Source organism: Terrapene carolina, unplaced genomic scaffold (assembly GCF_002925995.2).
Source record: "Terrapene carolina triunguis isolate 2854851 unplaced genomic scaffold, T_m_triunguis-2.0 Scaffold238, whole genome shotgun sequence".
NCBI lineage: Eukaryota > Metazoa > Chordata > Testudines > Emydidae > Terrapene > Terrapene triunguis.
Window position 1 is genome coordinate 13,918,866 of NW_020664589.1, and position 24,272 is coordinate 13,943,137.

The following is a 24,272-nucleotide window of genomic DNA, read 5'->3' on the forward strand; positions in this document are numbered from 1 at the left end:
GAGCCAGATTTCGATTACGGTTACACCAGGTTCACTCCATGCAAACCAGCTGCTCTGGCGTCACACTGACACAGCAGAGATGTAGTGCGTTGTGGGGTGCACAGGGGCCTCCCAACCGGAGTAGAGCCAATGTAGCTAACTGTATGCCACCCCCCAGCGCACAGCTGGGGCATTCCTACATCCTAGCTGCCAGAGAGCCCCCAGGGGCTAGTGCAGCTAAGGCACAAAGACAGCAGTCGCTGAAGCTGCTTCCCCCCCCCTCCCCACTCCCCCAGGATGAGGGAGTTGCACTGTCTTCTCCCCTCCGTCCCTGCACTAGACTTAGCACCAACATAGGGGTTCATTCTCTGGGTCTGCCCTTTGGTTGAGCTCTCTAAAATGGGTCTGTTTGGTTACTACAGGGGGTGCCCGGTATACATCGGGGTTGTGTTCCTGAAAAGGGCAATGGATACTGAAACGACAGATACTGGGCAAGTTTTCCCCGTAAGAAATAGTGCCCCCCCCCATTCCTGCCCCGCCTCTTCCCGCCCAGTTCCACCCCCACCTCTGAGCGCACCCTGTCCCCGCACCTCCCCCTCCCTCCCAGCACCTCCTGCACACTGGGGGAAGCACCCAAAGAAAAGCCACGCAAAAGGTGAAGTGACGGATATGTGATTCGGAACACGTTCCCCTATTGATGAGCAATGGATACGCGAGACGACGGATAAGGGGAGACGTATACCAGGGACCCCCCGTATAGCTAATAATGGTACATGATCACAATATTGCTGCCACCTAACTGGAGTTTCAATGTCCGCTTCCAGAACTGGGGTTCACATTGCATCAGGAGGTGAGCCGCTTTCCAGAAACGAACCTCACTCATTTACTACTGCAGCCCAGCTCAAATCCGCATAGCAGCCAGCAGGATTAATCCAGGGTTCGGGACAGATCCTGGCCCTTTCTTTAAGGACCGATACGATAATCGAATGGGAAACTGGGCAGCCCAATGCAGCCCTGCACACCCGGCTTCTCAGGAAGACAGAGATGGATTTCCCAGCTGTGTTTACTTTTGAAATATAACCGGGCTAAGGCACAATGGAAGCCCAGGTCACAGGGTTCCCGTTAGACATTGCTTGTCCACGGAAGGTTGGTGGAACAAGTTCTGTGGCACGTGCTTGCAGCTTTCGGAGAAGGGTCAAAGAGGAGTTCGTTTTGTAAAACATTCTGAAGGCAAAGAGCAGAGCTGTGATAATAAAGAAACGGCCTCCCTCTAGTTCAAACAAGTAGGTCATCCCCTCACCCAGGCTGTCCAACTAGGTTATGCCTCATGCAGAGTGGCAGGGACAGTGTTTTTTCATTTCTATGTATGGGAAGAGAAATAGATAAACCTGTGGGAGGTAACAGTCAGGATGAGTCAGAGGCAGCAGGGAAGGAGTGAAAGTAATTTTCTGGGGAGCTAATTAATGCTGTTGGAAAATGCAGATTTCGAGTTCTTTGGAACTGGCTAACTACTCGTATAGGGATGGTTTCATTAACCTCACTAATTCTGGTGTAATTAATTCCTGTGGGGGGTTATGGTGAAGCTTACCCAGATACCATATTGTCCTTTCTCCTCTCACAAGGAAGGAGCTAGTGTCTGACCATCGTGTTTGACAGGAGAAAGACGTGCCAGTCTCGTGCAAAGGGAGGGGGGGCCAGATGAGCTCTTGGCTCGAATAGCAGTACAAAGCTTTCCACTAACTCTGAGCTTAATGCTGAGGCTTTGCTAGAAGGAAAGGCCAGCGGAACTGTTCCTTAGCTGGGCTCAGCGGGGCTTCCGATTTCAGCTAACTAATGAGTGCAGCAGCGATCCAAGGAGATCTTTTCCGCCTCCCTAGGCACATGTTTTACAACATGAATTTCCAAAGCACCATTTACCTGCAGCATGTCATTGAAGGAGAATGGGGGACAGGAAGCTCATATGTCTCCTGAGAGAGGAAGATTTGTTTCCTCAAAGTCATACTCCATGCCTGGACAGCAGCCTGGGGCATTCAGTCAGGTTAATCATGTCCACGAAAGTGACAGTGAAGCAGGTAGAGATTTTCTGCAGGGAGAAAAACCTCTGCCGCGGTCCCTGCACCAGTTCCACGCTGTGCCAATACTGCAAGGTTAGCCTCCCCCTGCTACACATTATCCAGCCGCCCCCACCCGGCAGGGACATGTATAGAGAGATGGATAGATATTCGCACACACTGGTAGTGATACATTAGGTTTTTGTTCCTGAAACATCTCCCTGCTTTTAAAAAAATCTGGCTCTCCGCGGAATCAGAATAGCGTTGAACCATAATAAAGCCAAGCGTGTTAAATAGTTGTTTGTATAAAAAGCATGAGGGGGCATTTTTCCTTGTAAAAATTAAACAGAAGAGGAGAGGGGTGGGGGGAGGGGGCTCTTGAAGCGCTCCAGTCGGTATTATTTATTAGTTGTATCACAGTAGCACCAAGAGGCCCATGCCAAGATCAGGGGTTCCAACAGATAAGATGCTGAAGAGAAATTAAGTAACGACCGAGATCACACCAGAAAATTGTGGCAGAGCTGGGAACCAAGCCCAGAACTTGAGGACCAAGTCCAGAGCTTTAACCACATGGCTCTTCTTCCTACCAAACAGCTACACTCCGTATATGAGGAGATACATTGCAAAGGAAACTGCTAACACCACATCCTGGCATGGTGATCAAAGCATGAACTCTTTAAATGGAGGCTCACATTCAGATAACAAGATGACCCTGTGCTCTGCAGTCCCCATGCATAAACTCCCCAGGTCTTATGGAATTCACACAAGCACAAAAGGATTAAGTAACTCATTGAAGGTACCATCCCATTCCCCATCTTATCCACTCTGCTGCTGCTCCCTTTCCTCCTCTCCGGCTTACACTACCATCCCACAAAACCAGACTTCATCGTTAGTGTTCAGTGCAGCACAGGATGGTTGGAAAGTTCTCAGCTCCTAGATGGTCATTTTCAGCACAGCCACACCTCCACCAGCATGACTGGTCTTGGTATTTCCAAAGGGTCTGCAACAAGAAGAGGCCGTAGGATATTACAGACGCTCTATTCAAGAAACTACAGGCCAGATCCTCAACCTGTGTAAAGTGAGAAACCTCAGCTCAGGTCAATGGAGCCGTGACTAGTCACAGCAACCGAGGACCAGGGCCTTCAGCGAGAACGGCACTCTCTGCTTGCCGTGATTTGTTCTGGGCAGCTCTTGGAATAAGTGGCTCCTGTCTGATGTTATTTCCCAAATTGGTTACAAAGTCCCGCACCTGAAACCTACTTTTCAGCTGTGTGTTATCACAATCAACGTGGTGTCAAGCTGATGGTACGTCTGTCCTAAAACAGATCGCATCATTGTAATGGAGTGAGTCAGGATGGTGCTTCTCTCTCACCCCGGTTTAAATGACCACTGGTGGCAAGGCCACGTTCCCATGCAGCTCACGTTTACGAGAGTTCATATTTGGCCCTTATAAATAGCATTCAAAAGCTGCTGCACTGCGCCAGGCTGTTCCAGTGAGTGGGGCCCCAGAAAGGCCCACAGAGCGATGGCACACGGAGCGTGAAGCTTCCTCCAACGGCTGCAAGGGTCCACCTGGAACAAGGCGGAGGCCTGTGCTGGGGAACACTATGTGCCACTGCCCGTGCTGTACCTGTTCTGCACAGAGAAGACTCCAGGGTTCTTGTATTACGTGTCTTTCATGACCACTAAAAATAATGACCCATGTGCATCGTGGGACTATTTTAAAATCCAGTGTGGATCCAATCAGCTCCAGATAGTTAATTAGTTTATTTGGAGCTAGTGTTGGGCCATCTACAGGCTGTAATTAATTTTTTAATCTGTGGGTTGCAGGGTCATTAACCCACGGGGTTTCCGGAGTGATTCAGATTAACAAACCCAGGCTGTAAATGCAATTGAGTGCATGCAAGGGCAGTTAATTGAGCAGCAAAGGCTGATTAAATAATCAATGCGGCATCGATTTACCTCCACTTGTTGACATCCAGGTCAAATGCTTCCACAGTGGTAACGTGCGTGACACCATCGAACCCCCCGATGGCCAGTAGGTATCCATTGGCTGCAGCAGCTTTCACCTAAACACAAATCCACGGGTTTCAGAACTGAGGATGAAAGGAACAAGTCAGGAGGGGCTTAAAACTAATCTGGTCTCATGGGCTGAAGAGCTCTAGAATATTTTCACACTGTGAGCAACAATAAATGGAAAGGGAGGGGACGAGACCCTGAAAACTGGGCTGTTTCCATCCTTAGAGACTCTTACAGCTGTTGATCTTCCGCATTACGATTGTCAGTGCTGTGCCCGGGATCAGCCTAGCAACGCACTCTGGCTCTGTTGGTATATTCGAGCTTCTCTGCCCGGAAAGAAAAGAAATCATCCAAAAGCCGGCTTGGCAATTTGAAAAGGAAAACAAAACAGGCTTGGCATTTGCTAGGAGTAAATGGAGTTTAATATCCCAAACCACTCAGCTCATGGAAAAAGGTGCGGAAGTGACAAGGGCAGGGATTGGGATGGAGGAAAAGGGGCAGAATCTACTCGAGATCTGCCTACAGTGCCTGTGTAATCTGGCATCTCTATTAAGATGATCAGCAGTAAAATCATTAACATCAGAACTACTGGCATTCGACTCCATTGAGCAGAATAGGGCAGTTCATCCATCTCTTAGCACGGTTATATCTAGTTGCAGCCTCAGCAAAGCAACCCTGCTTCTTCACAGACAGGTGGGCAGACCCTCTTGGTTCTGAAAAGGGAAGCTTAAATTCTGCAGAAGCTGATGAGAAGCCACCAGACAGTACCACTGAATGCCTGCCCAGCCCATCTTCTGATGACCCTGGATGCAGAGATGCCTCTTCCCTTCCCACCCCTCACTTTTCAGGGGGTTTTTTAAATAATCAAATTCCAGCCGTTGTGTAGCTCTGTAATTGCAAAGAGATTATGCTTCTTTGAAGGTGGCACTTTCAAACACAATTAACATGCAACTAGCAGAGAACGCTAAGAACGTGCTCATGAGGGTGATGCCGTGCCTATTTTCAGAACGACAAAGCCTCTCATCTTCGCTACAGTACATTAATCAGAGTTCGTTTTACTTCATCATTGCATATGTTGCCATCAGCAGGGGAAAGGCAGAAGAGAAAATACACAGGAACAAATATCCTTTCCCCAGCAGGGAGAAAACCTCAAAGTAACCTCATTTGGATGAGGTAACTAATACAAAAGAAATTTATAAATAATTAAACTCACAATATTTCTTGCTGCTTCTTCCTGGGCACTGTAATCCATACCCAACTCTTCAGTTGCATTTCCCATTGGGAACACATTCTACCTGCCCTCTGTGTCCCAAACTGGCTGACCATTGATCTCTGAATGAAATTTGAGAACTTGGGGGTTTATCTGCACCCTGAATTATTTGGGTCCAGGTTACCTGAGCTACCATGTCTCCAAATTCAATGAGAGATGAGAAGGTGCTCTTGGTGAGGGGCAACCAACTCTGGAATTCATTCCTCCAGCTCCCTTGGTATACAGACCAGATCTGGAGACCTTCAGATCATGCTGCACACCCTGTCTGTTTCCCCAGCCTTTTCCTGAGGAGGAGAGTATGTCTGGCAGGGTGGATGGAGGAGGAGGGGCGTCGGAGTTGGGTGACATTGATCCAGTTTTGTGTCTGTCTTCTTGTGTTTGTGTTACAATCGAATGGGCTGGAAACAGAGGTTCTGGTTCTGACTTTCTGTGTGGTCTTGAGCAAGTCAGTTCCCTGCTCTGTGCTTTGGTTTCTCCATCTGTTGCACTTAGGTTCCTATACTGTCCCATCACTGTGATGTGGGAGGAATAATGAACTAGACCCCATGGTAAAGCACTACAGAACCCTTGGATGGAAGCTTGAGGCGTGTAAAAGACTGTTCGCATGAAATACCTTATTCCTCTTTGATTTCATGGGCATCATCGGTGACCATTCATTGGTGACTGGATCGAACCGCTCAGCGCTACAGAGCTCCGTGAGGTCATCCCGGCCACCGAGAGCATAGATTTTCCCTTGGAATGTAGCACAGCCAAAATTCTCTCTGCAGGTGCCCAAGGGAGGGCAAGAGGACCATGAATCCTCCTCAGGATTGTAACGTTCCACTGGGAGAGAAACCAGAAGAAAGATGCCCAGGAAAGAGCCACAAGATCCTGGGTTCTAATCCCACCTCTGACCTTTGTGACCCTTTGGTAAATCTTGGATTTACTTCTGTGAGTTTGGGCCAATCTCGCAATCGCTCTGTGCCTCAGTTTCCCCAGTATCCAACAGGGAAAATAAAACTCACCTACCTCACAGGGGTGCTGTGAGGGCTGAGTCAATAATGGCGGCAAAATGCTTTGAAGATTAAAAGCACCCAATTGCTGAGCTTTGTTACTGATACACGAGAAGTTAATAAAAAAATGTCACACCTCCACGGATCAGACAGCTAGGAGGCTGCCCGCCTTGGCCTTAGTTAATTGGATTGAAGAGTGGAAAGGATTCATGATTGGGGAGCAGCAAAGGGTGGCCGGGTCTGAGCATGGGCAACATGGAACCATTCTCCGGCTCCATGCTGGAGGTGTCACTGGAGGGAAGGTGGGGGTGGCGCAGGGGGCTCTGCTTGCTTGGGACAGCTTCCTCATTCTCTCCAGATGGCAGAGGGCTCCCTCTGCTTTGGTAAGGGAGGGAGGCAGAGCAGTGGAGAGAATCTAACCTGCCATAGAGCCCAAGGCCGAATATATTGGTGTGGGAATCGTACACTCATCTTAGACAGGGGCTCATCTTTGTGCCAACTTCACTCTTCCGTTACCTGAATACAGCGGAGACTGGCCATCCGAGCCACCGATAGCATAGAGGTAGCCGTCTAGCACTGCCACCCCTAAGCCTGTACGGTGGCAGGTCATGGGTGCCATCCTGCACCACCTGTTCCCACGAGGATCATACCTAAAGCCAGGGGGAGGCAGTCAGGAGTGCGGGAGAATGCCACGGACTGTCCCAGGTACGGCACACGAGCGCTGCTTTCCGGGCTAAGTTACGAGCAGGCTGTCTGGGATTCAGCCTGTCTCTATGCAAGGCTCCCTGAGAACACGACACACCCGTTTCCACGCACAACCCTTATCAGACAAGTCCCGTTCGCCCTCCTCGGTCCTTTGGCTGGTAGATCTGGGCCCTTTCACAAATCAAAACGTGCGAACTGAGCGCTGGCGAAAGGAGTCAGATTGAAGAGGCCTAGAGACTGAAGCCCTCCATCTACAGAACAGGCTCCGACTAGACACGGGCAGCGCGAACTTCGCCCGCACTCCCCCTTCCAATGCTCCGCACCCTGACAGGAGAGCAGGCCGCTGGCCATCTTGTGAATTACAAACCAGAAACCTCCAGGTCCCGGCTCCCCTGCTTGGCAGAGCCGGGGTGCCTCATGCCTGTGGAGGGTACCGAGGCAACATTGGCACCTCTCTCCATATTAAACAAAACCTCTCAAGCCAAGACGGCAACCTCGGTGGCTGTAACTAACCCCAGTGGTTCACTATGAACGCAGATATTGGCAGTCCTACGGAGCACAGTCCATGAAAGTGATGTGCATCCGCACACGGGTTATGATACCTTTCCACGGTGCTGAGGCATACGATCCCGTCACGGCCTCCTACACAGTACAGATAGCCTCCCAGCTCCGCTACGCCCATGTCTCGTTTGCCTTCGCTCAGGGGGGCCACGTCACGTCTCCATTCCTGCGTCGTGGGGTCGTACCTTGTGCAGGGTGAAGAAAGTTTTGTTTTTGTTTTTGTTTTTTAAAGGTGACAAGGTGGCAAACGTCTCACATGCCGTGCGAGGAAAGGTGGGGTTAGAAACGACACATTCAAGACTAATTAGTGCCTGAGTTTGGACTCTGTTTTCAGACGGGAGCGAGTCTCTTGCACTGACTATTCTGAGCATTGTGTAGGTGCCTGCACGGAATGGGAATTCAAGAGGAAGGATGGCCTTGGGATTAAGGCCCTAGACTGGGAGTCGGGAGATGTGAGTTCAATTCCCAGCCCTACCACAGACTCCCTGTGTGACCTTGGGCAAGTCCCTTCATCTCTCTGTGCCTCAGTTTTAGATCTGAAAAACAGGGTTGGTGAGAATGATGAATTCAGTACAGCTTGCGAAGGGCTTGGGTACTGTGCTGATTGGGAGATGGTCACATGTGTACATGAAGCAGCCAGTCAGTAGGTGTCCATCTCTTTGCTATGCATACAGCAACATTTTCCACAGGGAATGTAATGTTTGTTTTAACATGTGCTGGGTATATTGCTGTCCCTAACAGTGCATCTATAATGCAGGCAGTGTGCCCTAGTGATCAGGCCTGGGCATATTACTTAACCTTTCTGTGCCTCAGTTTCCCCATCTGTAAAATGGGGGATAGGATACTGACTTCCTTTATAAAGTGCTTTTAGATCTGATGATGAAAAGCCCTTTACAAGAGCTAGGTGGTATTATTTTATCAACAAAGCTCAGTTTTATTAATTTAAAAATTCTTAATTTAAGAAATGATCCTGTATTTAAAAGAAGATACTTACATGGAATATAGATTTAATAGCATATGGTATGGATCTAATTTAAGGCAATGATGAGGAAATTAGGGTGCAAAGTGGGATGCTTGGTATGTTGTGCAAATTAACATAAGAAGTAGAAAACTCTCACTGTATATCACTAGGTGGGCTGGTTTTTTGGCAAACTGATATCTCAAAAAGGAGACAGCCCGTCAGGAATAAACTCACCTTAAGGGTTTTGCAGCCTTGGAAAGACAACTTAACACATTTCTCACATGCTAGCACTCTCTCAATTCAACTTATATTTAGCAATGTGTTTCAGAAGCTGAATGTAGCACTTATGGAATGAGCAGAGGGCTTAAAGTAGTCTTTAACAAGCGGTAACTGGTTGTCAACGCTGTCATTAAACTCAAGTAGTAACTACAACCATCACAGATATGAGGGAGATTCTCCATTCCCAAGAACCCTGTATGCAAAGTGCAGTTAAATGCAAGGCATGCGGTTATAAAAGCATGTTGTCAGCTCAGCCCTAGCCACTCATTAAACAGAAGAAATATCTCCTTTGTATATTACCAATCTCAAACTCACTCGTCTTTCATATGTCAGCACTTTTTATTAATGATACATTTTAAAAAAGTCTTCAATTTCCATTAAAAATAATTCTAAAGATTGCAAGAGAAAGACAAATTTTGTACAAATTCAGTTAATTAAGCCATCTCCTTCCACTGTCTCCCAACCCAGCTGGAGAACTGTGTGTTCAGAACTGTTTAGTGAGGCGGTGTCACAGTTCTAAGTAAGGAGTTTACACCTTTGCTGACTACAAGTGAAATCATTTTTCACTGTCTAGTGTATTTATCACCACTGTTCTAAAATGTAGCAAACAGCTTCCGACATGTCACTTTCTAAGTCCATTCCACCTACTGGTTCTTATCCACTAGCAACATGCTGCAAAGTTTGGGCGGCAAGCACTGCAGGGGGAAATATATTGATTTTTAATGATCTATATGCCCTGTGGGACTTTGGGAAGCAGGGGCGGCTCTATGCTTTTTGCCCCCCCAAGCACAGCAGTCAGGCGGCCTTCGGCGGCATGCCTGCGGGCGGTCCACAGTCACGCAGATTCAGCAGCGTTTCTGCGGGTGATATGCTGGTGCCACGGCTTCAGCGTACCCGCCGCCCGAGTTGCTGCCGAAACCGCGGGACCGGCGGACCTCCCACAGGCACGCCGCCGAAGGCCGCCTGACTGCTGCCCTCACAGCGACTGGCAGGCCACCCCCCGCGGCTTGCCGCCCCAGGCACGCGCTTGCTGCGCTGGTGCCTGGAGCCGCCCCTGTTGGTAAGTCGCTTAGTTTCTCTGTGACTCAGCTCCCCCTGGGTAAATGGCAATAGCCCCTTCTTTCCCCTCCCCTTTGTCTGTCTTGTCTAGTTCGATTGTCAATTCTTTGAGCATGGACTGTCTATTACTATGTGCATACTTAGTGCATGTGGGCCCCCAATCTCAGTGAGTGCTCTAAGCACCATTGTAATACAAATAGATAAAAAGGGGCCGTGTAGACATACCCGAGGTGCAAAGGGATTGCTCCAACACTGCAGCATATTAATGAGCCAACCCATCTGTTGTTGGTGGATGCTTACTCAGTCCCAGAAATAAAGTGAAACAGAGTAAAGGCTTTAGAGTTCCAGGGCAATTACATATAGCAGCTAACACCTTCCTGCCTGAGCCAAAACAACTTTCAAATATTACATCGAAACTCCACTTTGCAGGAGGAGCATTCTAAGAGATTCCAGTTCCATCTCCCCTAATCCTGAGAACCACCACAAGTGGCTCAGGCCTTGAGTTAACTTGTGGGAATTGAGATTGTTCAGGCTCCAGACTGGCCTGACTTTTGTCCATTTCACAGATTAAAGTTCCCTCTCATTTCCATTAATCTTAATGGGATCAAAGTCTTTCCATTAACGCTAAAGGCTTTTCACTTTTGCAAGCTGAAAAGCAAGATGCTATTGTTATAATAAGCATGTGAGTTGTATGCTCCATTAGTCTGAACCCTGGATTGGCATGAGAGATTTCAAAACTATCTAATCCTCAGAAGCCAACACTATTGGTATCATACTAGAACAGTTATTTTACCCTTCAGCACTCATTTCTGCTCTTCCTCAGATTTCTAACGGACTAGCTCTGCCAGACTATTTAGATAAACAGAATCGCCACATTCTAAGAGCTCAACATGTGAGCAAGAGGAGCTGTAGATTCCTAGCGTCATCTTTCAGCTTTGAGAAAGAGACATTTGAGAGCTGAGAAATGAACTGTACTTTAACTTCTGGTTTTCTCTCAGCCAATTGGGATGAAGCCTCTTTACAGAGAGTGGAAAATATAGAAGCCAGCCAGGAAGAACCAAATTAATGTTTACATTTCTACCTGACATGCCATGCATCAAAGTGAATTGCTACTAAGATTTTTGGGACTGCTAAATAGAGTTCAAATAAATAGCAGAGAGTGAAAGGAAGAGTTAAGACACTCAGATGTGTGTTTATTTTATATTTTAGTAAAAAAAGACCGTGACTTCAAACCAACAGATGACTTGGAATGTCATTTAGTGCCTGTTTTGTCTGAGAGCCACACAGTTTTCGTTTCTAATTTGCAGCAGGATTTGAATTCATGACCTGTAGGGACAGACCCAAATCAAACCCTCAGATCTGAAAGTTCCACCACATTTGGGTCTGTCTGGATCAGAACTTTGTGGATGGACCTCATTTGTGAAAGGGGCTGAACCAAGAGTCAAGCATCTCTCAAACTTTGGGAAAGCTCAGGACCAAATCTGGATCTGAACTCTGTGGCTCAAGGTTGTCTCCTTCCTGATGTACAAACATCTTGGGTCACATTTTCAAAAAGGGGCAGCCTTCCATTTTCTGGCATAATGGACACCTGCCTTTTTCCACATGCAGGTGCACTGTGGATGGCAGCCCGAGTGCTTCCTCTGCCTACCTGACCACAGGGTCAGGTGCCAGCAGGGAATGCAAGATGTACATAGCCTGGTTTGCACCAGAAATTCATTTGCAGAATTATAGGGGCAAAATCTGCAGGGGGCCATTTGTATCTGCAAAAACAAACACAAGGCTTCAGCCCTTTGATACATTCTTTTGTGCCTAACACGGCAGATTTTCTGTTGCACAGACAAGTTTAAAATGTCTTAACCCTGCAGAACCCGAAGTTTCCCAGTCCTTCTATTCTACTCATCTGTTTCATAGCACAGGACTTCTGCGGGATGCAGGGTTACCTCGCCACGCTACTGAGGCAGGTTGTGCCATCATAGCCACCGACTGCATAGATGAAGTCATGAAGAGGAGCCACACCAACACCACAGCGATGTCTAGAGACAGGTCCCAGCACTTTCCATTCATGCTCCAGGGGGTTATAACATTCCACACCACCGATATGGTCATTGGGGAGCCAGCCTCCAACTGGAAAGAGAGACATGGCACAACAGGAGCAGGAGAAATAGGACTGAGGAGGATTAAAAAAGTCTGAGAATTAAACAATGATCTACGTAGTGGAGGTGCAGGGCCTGCATCAAACCGTCAAGCCCTGCATTGTAATGGATTTCCCACCCTCTGTTTCACTTCCCTTTCCTCCCCCTCCCCACCTCAAAGCTCGCGCCAGCATGCCGACCAATCACAGTACGGGCTATGAACATCGCATCCAAACCACTGCAGTGCCGATCTGCCAATCCACGCTCTTCAGTCCAAGTGAGTTGACCCTGAAACGTACAGCATGCAATGCACTTCACACTCAACCTGTTACTGACAGCTATCAACAGGGCATATACAGAACACACACACACACACACACACACACACACACCAGTTCTCCATCGGGGGCTCCCCCAGACATTTTTCACCCGATGCACCACAGGGCTCCCTGCCTTCCCCACCTGGCCAGCTCCCCTGAGCAAGCACTCTTCGCCTCTCCCCATACTTGTAGGCTGAGGCTGTCTCTGAGTGACTCCTGCGGGCAGAGCAGAGGGGACACTGGCTGCTGGAAGCGGGGGGAGGCCGGGCAGGCCCCCAGGAGGAGCCCTGGTGCAGGAGCTGGCCCCACGGCAGAGGCGAGGAGCAGCAGTGCTGGCCACCCCACTGCCCTCTCAGATTTGGCCCAACGGCTCTCCATCATGATGGGAGGCAGCAGGGCCAAAATGGAGTGAGTGTCGTTGTGATCTGGTGCACGGGAGTTGCAGCGTGGCTCTGGTTTGGCCCCATCATGATGGAGGGGCCAGGGGCCAAACCTGAGGGGCTCTGCGACCCCCATGCACCAGGTCGCAATGCCACTCGCTGAATTTTGGTCCTGCCACCCCATCACAATGGGCCAATGGTACGCACCATGGGTACAGCTGCAGGTGCCACTGTTCTCCATTTCTGAATGCACAGCTTGACCTCTTGGTCACCTAGCTTTCTTATGCATTTACAACATGCCCACCGCCATGGTATCTAGGTTCCGCATGCACAGCTTTAAAACTTGTTGTCATCAAAGGGGCCTCATTGGCTCCCAAAGGTGTTGCTGTTGTTCATAGCGGTCATGGGGATGGGTATATCATCACCCAGGAAAATAAACCATCACATAAAAACTCCACAACACTAACATTCTCTTTCCCAAATTAAACCAATTACTGATGCCTCAGCTAGGGAAAAGCATAGAGGCAATAATACTGCTTTGATGTGGGGCTTTGGGGTGGGTTTTGCTGACTGTTAGTTTGGCTCCCATCTATACAGCCAGGGACAATTCAAAGACAGGTAGGAAACATTGTCAGTTTATTGACTTTTTACATCTACAGCATTTTCTGATGGGCCATCAGCAGCTGTTTATTGACAGGCCTGAAGCAGCATCTTCACTTGGGTTATTAAATTACTATTGCAGTAACTGTTTGGAATGATTACTACAATCACAAGGCAATTTAAAATAAATGATTTCACCACTGAGTACTGCAAACACCACATTGAGCATAATTGGAACCAATTGCAACCGGGAAGATTCAGTCGTGAGTTTGATTATTAATGTTTTATAAATACATAAGTTGCAGTGTGAATATTTTTTTTCATGGAAATGGTTTTGAATGCTACTCTTCATTTGCTCAACGCGTAGTTTAGCAGGGGGTTGGAACTTCTGCAAGGAGGAGTAAAGGTTTTCAGAATATATTCTGATTTTTTTTTTTAAATGGGAAAAGATTTTCCTATTAGCTGCTTATTTTTAATGACAGAATTTAATGGACACTTTTCATGCTGATTGCCAGCTTGCCAAGGTACAAAGTGAAACTTCTCTAACCATTATGAATGTTTTTAAGATTGAGCTATTAAGTGCAGCCATTCCAACTCAGATGTATCTAAATAGTATTTAGAACTAGGAAATCTCCACTTTAAAGTGGACCTTCATTGAAACAATATAGCTGCTGCATACACTTTGCCTCCTCTCAGAAAACCAAGGGGAAATGTTACATTAATAAACTTTTTACACCCTTTTGTGCTATGAGCCATCTCTTCATTCTGGAACCTGGGACACAGATAACTCTTAGAGCAGAAGAATTAGCTAGATGGAGAGAAAGCATCTTCCTGAAACCCTGTTCTTTACGGTCCTTCATTTAGGATTAAAATATCTCCCCAAGAGATGTTACAGGTCCTCTGCGTGCAGAGATCTGGGCATTACCCACCTATTGGGGGATTTGTTACATCAATCAAGAAAAAACAAAACAGTTCAGGCAACATCACAAGCCCACTCCTGAAGTTCCTAAATAGGCAGACTCACCTGCACACCAACTCCACCGGCACATTAATTGCACACAAGTGTTGCCTTGCAGTTAGATAAGCAGGATGAACACATTCAGTGCTTACAGAAGTTAGACACAGGACTGACCTACCTGAGCTTTAGATCAACAGTTGAGCTCTGGATCCAAAATCACCCCAGAATTTGGGGAGCTCCAAAGCCAGATCCACTCTGAATGCACCCACAGTTGAGATGATGTTTATTTTTACATGCCAAGAACAATGCTGGGTGCCTGACAGTGCAAGTGGCTGCATCAGGTCCCTTCCCTTACGAGCTCACAATCCAAATGAAGACAATGTTGGGATTCAGGCCTGCAGGCACCAGAAACCCATTCTGTGGCCTTAGATAAATCAACACTCTGTGCCTCAGTTTCCCCAGGAAAACAAACACCCAACTCCTCCAGGAGGGCAGGGGGAGTACTAGTTAGGTCAGAGAATCATAGAAGTGTCGGACTGGAAGGGACCTTGAGAGGTCATCTTGTCCAGTCCTCTGCACTCCAGGCAGGACTATGTAATAACTAGACCATTCCTGACAGTTGTTTGTCTAACTTCTTCTTAAAAACCTCCAGTGACAGAGATTTCACAACTTCCCTAGGCAATTTGTTCCTGTCAGGGTAGTTAAGCACTGGAAGTTTTTCGTGGCTATGGAGAACTTTGGACATGAAAAGCAGTAATAATATTTAGTACCAAGTATGATTATATACAATGCAGATTATGAGCCACATCAGTCCCTGGTGCTATATTTGTAGAGTTAGGGATATACACGCACTAAGATAGAAACCCCTTTCCTTATGGCACCCCATGTCCCTATACTACCTTTTCTTCTATAACGGGGGTGGCCAACCTGTGGCTCCGGAGCCGCATGCGTCTCCTTGCATAGGCACCGACTCCGAGGCTGGAGCTACAGATGCTGACTTTCTAATTGCTGTGGGGTGCTCACTGCTCAACCCCCTGCTTTGCCCCAGGTCCTGCCACCGCTCCATCCCTTCCCCCAAGGCTCCTGCCCCTTCCCCCGAGCCTGCCATGCCCTCGCTCCTTCCCCTTCCCCACCAGAGCCTCCTGCGCACGGCAAAACAGCTGACTGCAGCGGGCAGGAGACGTGCTGATTGGCGGGGCTGCCGGTGGGCAGCGGATGGGGGGCTGCTGACGTATTACTGCGGCTCTTTGGCAATGTTCATGGTAAATTCTGGCTCCTTCTCAGGCTGGTTGGCCACCCCCATTCTAGAGCTTAGGATATTTAGGACTCAGTTCAGCACCATTGACTCTGGTGGGAGTTGGATCAGGCTCTTAGAATACAAGGTCCATTCCCACTCTCAGAAACGCTGTACTCTGTAGCCTCACACTGACACCTCACCCTACATGCTCAGCTCTGGCTCGACTCCAGGCCTCTTCTGCCTTTGTAGGTTTAATGCCTTCCCAAAACACCGTGGCCAACTCAACGCATCTCAGACAAATTCAACAGGGACAAACTTACCAGCAAAAATGAGATCGACTTGCCTGCTTGCTTTGTAAGCTCCAGACTGAGAGTCCTGGGTAACCGATTTCCTTTGCAATTCAAGCTGCTCCCTGAGGCAATGCAAATTCCCCAGTCACAACATTATCCCAGAACAGCTCTGCAATGGGGACAGGGCACTTCCACATCCTGGGGGAAACTTTAGTGCTGGGCAAGCACACGATACAGGAGAGCTAAAATAGCATTAGGAGACCTTCAAAACAGCTGCTGCATCATCCATTCGGATACTGCTTTAAGAACAAACAAACAACCCTAATGATCCAGAGAGGGGCTTAAAGTGTCTTGCAGGATCCAGGAGGGAGAACTTCTCTGAGGACTATAGATCTGGGTTTATTTTTTATTTCACTGGCTTCATTTGCAGATGGTGAGTTTTGGAGTCAGGTGCCCTCTCACAGACCGAGCAAACCGAAGTCCATGAAAATCCCTGACCTGGACAACGAAGCCTGCATCACAAATGTTGCTGAGGGGTGAGCTTTGTCAAGTTTGAGGTTTTCTGAACCTAAAGCTCTTTTCAGGATTGCGAAATTAATTAAGAGTTTGAGTTCCTTTTTAACCCTTTCTAGAAAACTCACTATGGTATTTAGTAAGGAGGAAACTAATATGGTTTATTAATTTATGGAAATTTAACAGGGGTCTGTTAAAAACCTGTTAAGTCTGTTCAAAAACCTATAGAACTGTATAGAAAATGAGATCCTTCCTAGAGAATTCTAAAGCAGGGAGATCATTCGCTTTCAACCATCTGATAGCATTTTAATGGAAGCCTATAAAAAGGTTCCCATTCTCTGTTGTTCCACAGGACTTTAACATGTCTTCTTTGGTCTTGTAGACGAATCTCTCTTGTCCTCCCTTTCCAAAAAGGGGTTTGATCTTTTTTTAAAACTTTTTTTTAACCAAAAAGGAAGCCCGGTTTTTGTAGTAAGGGAGAGAAGAATCTTCCCCAACCCCAAAACTAGGTTTGTATGAATGAAGGCCTTATATAACACTATATAGACTGCATTGGTTACCTACTCCCTTCGTCACAACTGTTCTGTAGTTTGTCACTCAGCCCCAGTCTTCAGTTCATTTTTCACCCTGTTTTTCCACTGATTTTTTCCCCTCTAATCCTAAGCAGAAATAGGAACCCAACAAAATTCAAACCCAAGACAAACTTTCAAACAGTGTGTGTGAGTGGCTTCAAATTTACCCCAGGTGAGTTTATTCTACTATTGCTAAAACACCAGTGCCTTTCAAATGTGCAGAGCTGTAGTAAGTGGGGTCAGAAGAGAAGATTATTGGGCGGGGGGGAGGGGGAAGGGTTATGGCTGCTTTAAAGGCAAGTATTGAAGTCAAATTAATAATGTGCAAATTGTGTGCTCCTCTCCCACATTAGCCTTTCATAAAATGTACGGTACTCACCCTTTGTCTTCATACACACCCATCCCTGAGCACTGAAGGAGCTCCTAGCACAAAGAAGAGGGTTGGGATGACCACATCTAGTCCAGATGGAGCCTAGAGACTTATATGTCAACCCACAAGCCAAAAATAGGAATACTTTGCATGCTTCAGACCATAGAGCATGTGACGGCACTGAAATTCCATTCAATCCTTTGTTCCCCTTTGCAACAAAACCAGATGTCCTCCTACCCCAGGAAGATTGCTCACCATGACTTTGGGCATCAAGCAGCAACAGTATCCATCCCAACTACTTTCCTCATTTGCCATTAATTTAGTTCTTAACCGAGCTCTGCAATTATTTCCTCTCTCCTTTAAGCAAGTCAGGTGCAGGGGAGAACTGAACAATGCTTAATACATTGCATAAAATGAAAGACAGAATGGCTTAAATTGGCTTATTTCAGCTTGACATCAATCATAGAATCATAGAATCATAGAATATCAGGGATGGAAGGGACCTCAGGAGGTCATCTAGTCCAACCACCTGCTCAAAGCAGGACCAATTCCCAACTAAATCATCCCAGCCAGGGCTTTGTCAAGCTCTGAGTTGAGGGCTTTCAGAACCTCGGAGGATGATCAGACTAGAAGTGACCGATGATGTCACCACTGAGAACACTTGCAAACACACGCTGTTAAACATCCACTGTCAAGGTGCTAGAACTTTGGGAATTCTTGTTTCCAAGACTATAGCATACAAAAAGAGAGACACTATTTAAAGGAATAATCCTTAAGACATTTGCTGCCCAACCCAGGGTGAAACACAATCAAAATCCAAACTGGTAAAGAATGAAATTGTGCAAACGTTTGCATACACCAAGTCGCTCAGTGCAGGAGACTCAAGAATCCTTGGAACTGAATGAATATTAAAGGAAGAAAATTTGCTAAGTCGCCTATTTTCTATGTACCAAGACTGAAATATATTCTTTCCTTACTGTTTTCTCTTCCAAGAAGCACATTCACAAATCACTCTGAGCTAGGAGCATTTTTGAAGTGCTAATACAGAAGATCTCATCACTTCCCCCACCCACAAACATTGGCTTGTACTCCACTGCAACCCCCAGCATGATTTGGCTCACACCAATGTAACCACACTGACTCTGGTGGAGTTACTCCCGTATACCACTCGCACTAGCAGAGGACGCCAAGTTATGGTTTAGCAAAATGTTATCAGTCAAAACTAAGATTAGAGATGGTTCTGATCCAGGATCCAGTTTCTCTGCATAGCTCATCGTGAGAGTGGCTGGGTATCAACAGCAACTGGGTGGGAAACAGTTTTCCCGTCCCACAAAAATTTTCAATATATTTTGATGAGTCAAGAAGTCAATCGCAACATTTTTCACAAACCAAAAATTCAAAACAATTTTTTTTTTAAATGTGGTTAAAAAAATCAAAAAGTTTTGTTTAGATTTTGACCAATTTTTATATTTTGTTTTACTGTAACTAGTTTAAATTTCAAAATTAAAAGTCATTTTGAACCAGAAAACTGGAATTTTTCATTTTCAAAATATTGAAACAAGATGATTAGACAATTTAAAGAGAAAAAAATGTAAACATTTCCAAGTTGAGAAATTAATCAAATTTGACTATTTCCTGTGAAAATTTTCAGTTTCAACGAACTAGCATTTTTGATTTTAAAAGTTTCATTAAAAAAATTCCTGACCAAGCCTAGCATGAACCTACTTCTTCACATGCTGTCAGTATCTTTATAGACAGGACACTATATTGTGACACTCGTGTTCTTCTCTTCCCCAACCCCTCCCCACAATAGCTGCTGTAGGTAGCGCGTAGCTTATGAATTACTGAGCAGAATCTCCATAAGATGTCACAGAGTCCGACCCTCTTCCCATCAATGGAAAAACTCTCAGAAGCAGGATGAAGACTTTACCAATGCAGCAAAAGAGACGCGTCATTTGATCTACCCCCTCTGCCCATTGAGTGCAGCTGATGTGTTGTTCAGAGTAAGTTTCCTATTAAAACTCACTTGTGACGGACTTTCACCCTGTTGGGGTTTGTATTTTGCCCTTTGGCTGCACTTAATCCCAAAGAGTTTTTCTGATGGAAACTGAGTACGTGTGGTTAGGTCACAGGGCTAGGAATGGAGGCTCCTGGGTTCTAATCCAAGCACTACCACTGCCGCCTTTTATGGATTTGGAGAAGTCATTTATCCTCTCCGAGCCTCTGTTTCCTAACACCTGTAAAATGGGGTGCACGACATATCTGGAAAGCTTAAGTAAAGTTTATAGTATGCTTTGAAGCCCTCTGATGAAATGCATCGTGCAAGTGCAGAATATTATCTCCGCATCAAAGACAGAAAAAGAACATTCCTGCTGCCCTAAGTAGGGCTGAGAGAAGATTCTAGAGGAAAGTCACGGTGGGGTTCACTACCCAATGATGAATGTTATTAGATACCAGCCGTTTGACTCATTGCTCTAAGAGGTAAGAGATCAGTGCAGATGATGGGCTTTGTGTCACAAGAAGAGTCAAACTGCAGTGAATGTCTCCAAAACCTCTTAACGGACAAAACTGAACATAAAATTAAATGGCATGGAATTATCTCTACTCAGCGGCTACAGAACACATTACTTGGTGCTTCAACCTTCTGTTTATGAGTGTCAGATTTGAATTCCAGCAAATAGATTCCAGAAGCTAAAAGCCATAAAAATCTTGGGGGATTTCCAGACCAGCTACATCAGGCTGTTTAGAAGCAAACACTTGCAAAGCAAGTGATCACTGGACTGTATGATTAGCATCAGAACAGATCAGCCCAAGCTCTAGATAACATGATACATTGCAAAACAGGGAAAGTAATTAAAAGGTCAGTAGGAGGTTTGAGGTCACCAGGGTATTCCGATAGGGAAACTCACCCCTTATTGGCTGCTAAATGCGAGAAGGACATCACATTCTGATTCAGCTGAGCTACACTCATGGATTTCTGAAGCCCTCATCACTGCTTGGGTCCAAGCAGCAGGGAAGGAGCCATTTACTTTATGAGTTTTACCTTTTACGGGCAGGAAATAGTGTTGGTCGCTCTGCTCTGAGCCCATGCTGACCCCAGTGTGCCTGCATATTAAGGGGCGCTGAGTTGCTGGGGGGTGCCATCTTTCAGACATGGCTTAAAGCAGACATATTCATTTCATCCAGGCTGCACCTCCGCTCCTTGTGTTAGTGACGGTCCCATGCAGTTCTTGTCACCAGCAGCTCCTCCATGGGGAGCATTGCCTACCTGGTACTTTAGTATCTTCCCCCCACCTCCTCTGTATTGTGTGTTAATTCCATCTGTCCTCCCTCCCCACTACCTCTGCTATCCCTGAGAGAGAACTTTGCTGGTAAAGTTTAAGGAAATTTACCCCGATCAGAGCCATGTTTGGGAGCCAATGCCCTCTCACTGTAAGAAACCGTCTTCTCTAAACTATTCTTTTACATTGTAATTAATTCAATTTAAACCACTAAGAGTCAAGAGGAAAAACATGTGGGCTGGCTGGCTGGCTGGCCAGGAGCATTGAAGTGAGGGACTGGCAATAGGAAATGCTTCTTGCAGCACAGGTAGGCCTGGTAGGTTCACAGTAGCCTTTCTTATCAAGTTCTGTGGCAGTTTGGTGCTGTGGACCCACATCCACTAGGCACTTGTGATCGGGGAGTGTTGCATGGGGCTCTTGCCTAGTGGTCACGGTTCACTATAGTGACCGTCCCACCTAGTGGCAGTAGTCCAAGGTGGCAGCAGTCCTGCCTAGTGGTTGCTGCCTGGGTGGGCGCAGAGGAAGCAGGTGAAAGTGGGCCCTCCCCTACTCCACCGGGTTCTGACCCCGGGCCCTGTGAGGCTGACTCGGCTGCTCATCTGTCTTCATGTGGTGTTCAGCTTCCCTGGGTCACGTCCCACTCCCGTCCGCCTCCCATCTGACCACCGCCCGACCCTGGGGAACATTGCCTTCAGGCTTCTGGTCCGTGTCTCGTCCATTAGGTGCTGTGGCTTCCTTCACTCACCGGCTCGATACTGGCTCTGCTCCAGTCCTACGTGAGAGTTCCCAGGGCACATCCTGCTCCCTGGCTTGTCAGCCCCAGACTGAGCTGCCTGGTTGGCTTTTAAATCTCTCCTCCAGTCTGAGCATGCTCGGCAAGGGCGTGGGGCCCCTTTAGCCCCTAAGTGTTACTTAACCCTGTGATCGGGGGGTGCTGCAAGGGGCTGCTGCCTAGTAAGGGGTTCATACACCCAATTGACAGCGAGCCCCCAAATTCATTAGGCCTTATAAGCCTAACCAGATCCAAAGGCAGCTCTGCAGAGACCAACGATGAATATGGTAAACCACAAAGCCACCTGAGCCCTAGGTGTTACCTCTATAATCGGGCCAACAGAGATTCACGTTTGGCCAACTCAGAACTCATGCAGCTCCCTTGCGTAGAGCAGTAAGGGGAGATTTGTCCCTTTCCCCATTAAAGGAGTCAGATTGTTTAATCATCCATTTACTGCCAATGCCCCTGCACCCTCCCTGGTGTAGCACCAGCTCATGAACCAGAACGTACCGCTAAGCTGGCCTAACGTTTACACAGGGTTATCCAAGACCAAAGGACCAGCAATAGGAATCAAATATGCAGGAACTCTCCATGCCAGAAGGTGACCTGAATGGGCCATAATCCTTGATGGCCTGTCTTCAAATCTAATGAGGGAAACCTATCTCCTGAAGTGCTTCTGCTCAGATATAAAGAAGTCTGTTAAAGATACATTAAAGACCTTGCCAACATGTATTTAGCTATTGACATTACTACATTTTGGGTTGTTTGACATGTTCCCACAGCCCCTTTGCAAGAGCTGATGGTATGGGAGTATTATTGCTGTTACCGAACTCACCACCAGCGACAGTCAAAACATGTTGAAAGGATCAGAGACCGAATGCCAGAAAGCATCACTAGTGGAGGGAGGAAGGGGGGCAATTGTAGCAGGGAATCGAGAACCACGTGGAGGGGCAGGAGCTGCTAAACTTACCCAGATCCTCAAGCAACCCTTCCATGAGCTTGTGCAAGTTCATCGCAGCTCCACTGAAGTCTCTTGGACAAATTCAGTCCAGATTCATGCAGTAGGTAAGAGACTTCCCCAGAGCCCGGGCATGGCAGTATCCACCCACATAATCGGCAAGGAGGGCAAGTCAGGAGCCTGCCCTATGCAGCTGAAGGTGGGAAAACAATGACTATTTTTCCTCCGCCCCACGGTACCCTACTCGCTGCCTGAATGCTCTACCCAGAATTGGGCAAGATATATAATGCTTATTAATATTAAATAAGGCTACTAAGCCCTTAGGTTGTGCTTTGCATGTTGAATCCATAGATCTTGAGAAACAGCCACAGGAGTGTGATCCGTTTCAGGCTAGGAGCCAGCAACCCTGGGGTTCTAAGCCCACTTGTGACACCGATGCACGAGCCAGAACAGGATCCAGCTCCCTCACCTGAAGCTTTGTGGCTCGGTAGGAACAATAGGCATAACTCCCTCCCCACTTTATTTTTTTTTTAAATTGCTGAAGTCAGCAGGTCTGACCGAATGTTCCCAGGAAACAGAGCAGAGGAGCAAGAGGGGGGCATGGTTACACTCACTTTACTGAGTATAACTGGACCTCTGTGCCTTGGTTTCCCAATCTATAAACGGGGACAGCAATACAGACGCATTCACCTGACAGAGATTTTCTGGGGATTAACTAGTTAATATTTGGACAGTGCTTTGAAGACTGAAAGTGCTTGGGAAATACTCAGAATTGTGAAGCTTTAGCCCAGGGGTTCTCAAACTGGGGGTCGCGAGCTGTCAACCTCCACCCCAGACCCCGCTTTGCCTCCAGCATTTATAATGGGGTTAAATATATGAAAAAGTGTTTTTAATGTATAAGGGGGGGTTGCACTCAGAGGCTTGCGATGTGAAAGGGGTCACCAGTACACAAGTTTGAGAACCTTTTCCTTGCTTCCTTCCTCCCCGGTTCATTTTCTTGCATTTACAAGCACTAGAAAGACATCCCCTAATTTAAAACACTTTCAATTTTTCACTCCTCTCCTCCCCTGCAAACCTCGCCTCGCCCCGTTCCTAGATTGAATACATAATAGGCCTAATTAAATAGCAATTAACAATGGGGGAACCATGAAGGAATCATTCACTAGAGCACTTTTGGGGAGATCAATCAAGCAATCAGCGCAGCTTGTTACAACATAAAAACACATTTCACAAGATGTAGGTATTTTCAGACTGTTAACACTGGGCATGTCGTTCTAGCCCCACCTCCATTTGCCTGTGCTCGTCATAACTATAAACAACAGGGGCTCTGCTGTCAATGCCACAGGACCCCGTGCAGCTGTTGGAAAGTACAAATCATCAAGGCTTCTGAGCACACCCAAAAAAACCCAGAGCACCTGTGGGAAAAGATCTCTTCCACATTCCAAGAGGCCCAGACATTCTCTCCGAGCCATTCCATCCATGGGACCAAATCAGGAGGGATGGTGTTGAGCCATCAGAGGCTCTGCTAGCAACAGTGGGAATCAAGGGCATTTGTTGTCCTGAGCAACTGGATATTCCCCCACCATTAGCATAAAGGAAGCAAAGGTCTTGCCCAGCCTTCCTTGCAGGCTTTCCAGGGTGCTACTGTTGGATTTGGCTAATAGGCCAAACTTGAAGCCTATGCAAGGATGCATTGAAGTAATCAGAGTACCGGTCACTGGGCCCCAGTGAACTGTACAGTCAAATCAAATCAAAGTCAACAAGGGAGGGCGGGGAAAACCCATCCATGTATCAATTCTCTCTTACGGCTAATGGCCCATCATAAACAGGGCACCAGCAAGAAGAGAAGTACTGTAGGCTGGAGCCAGTCTCTGCTTTTTCCATCGTCAGTTTTCCCCTCCGTCTCAGAGATGGTTGCAAAACAGACAAACCATTTAAAAATACCCCCAAAAGGGTGAGTGGGGAAAACCTGACCTTTGCTAAAAGCTTTGGATACAAGCCCAATGGCGCTTA

At 47.0% G+C, this 24,272-nt stretch overlaps 1 protein-coding gene across 1 annotated transcript; it reads right to left on the reverse strand.

The window, feature by feature from the left end:
- Positions 1-2,408: 2,408 nt before the first annotated feature.
- Positions 2,409-17,328, reverse strand: LOC112111305 (kelch-like protein 20). The gene is made up of 8 exons (XM_024206679.2): positions 17,258-17,328; positions 15,824-15,915; positions 11,817-12,000; positions 7,619-7,762; positions 6,828-6,961; positions 5,933-6,141; positions 3,993-4,099; positions 2,409-3,030 (listed from the first exon to the last, which is right to left on the reverse strand). The coding sequence occupies exons 1-8, from the start codon at positions 17,278-17,280 to the stop codon at positions 2,964-2,966; spliced, it is 960 nt and encodes a 319-aa protein (XP_024062447.2). The 5' UTR covers positions 17,281-17,328; the 3' UTR covers positions 2,409-2,963.
- Positions 17,329-24,272: the final 6,944 nt, after the last annotated feature.

Bases quoted from the DNA above. Each gene is read 5' to 3' on its own strand.
- LOC112111305 (XM_024206679.2), bottom strand. From the start codon at position 17,280: ATGGGTGTGTATGAAGACAAAGG. The intron at 12,001-15,823 runs GTAAGTTTGTCC...CTCTCTTTCCAG, and splicing joins AGTCGATCTCATTTTTGCTG to TTGGAGGCTGGCTCCCCAAT. The intron at 4,100-5,932 runs GTATTTCATGCG...ATTTGTGTTTAG, and splicing joins TGAAATCAAAGAGGAATAAG to GTGAAAGCTGCTGCAGCCAA.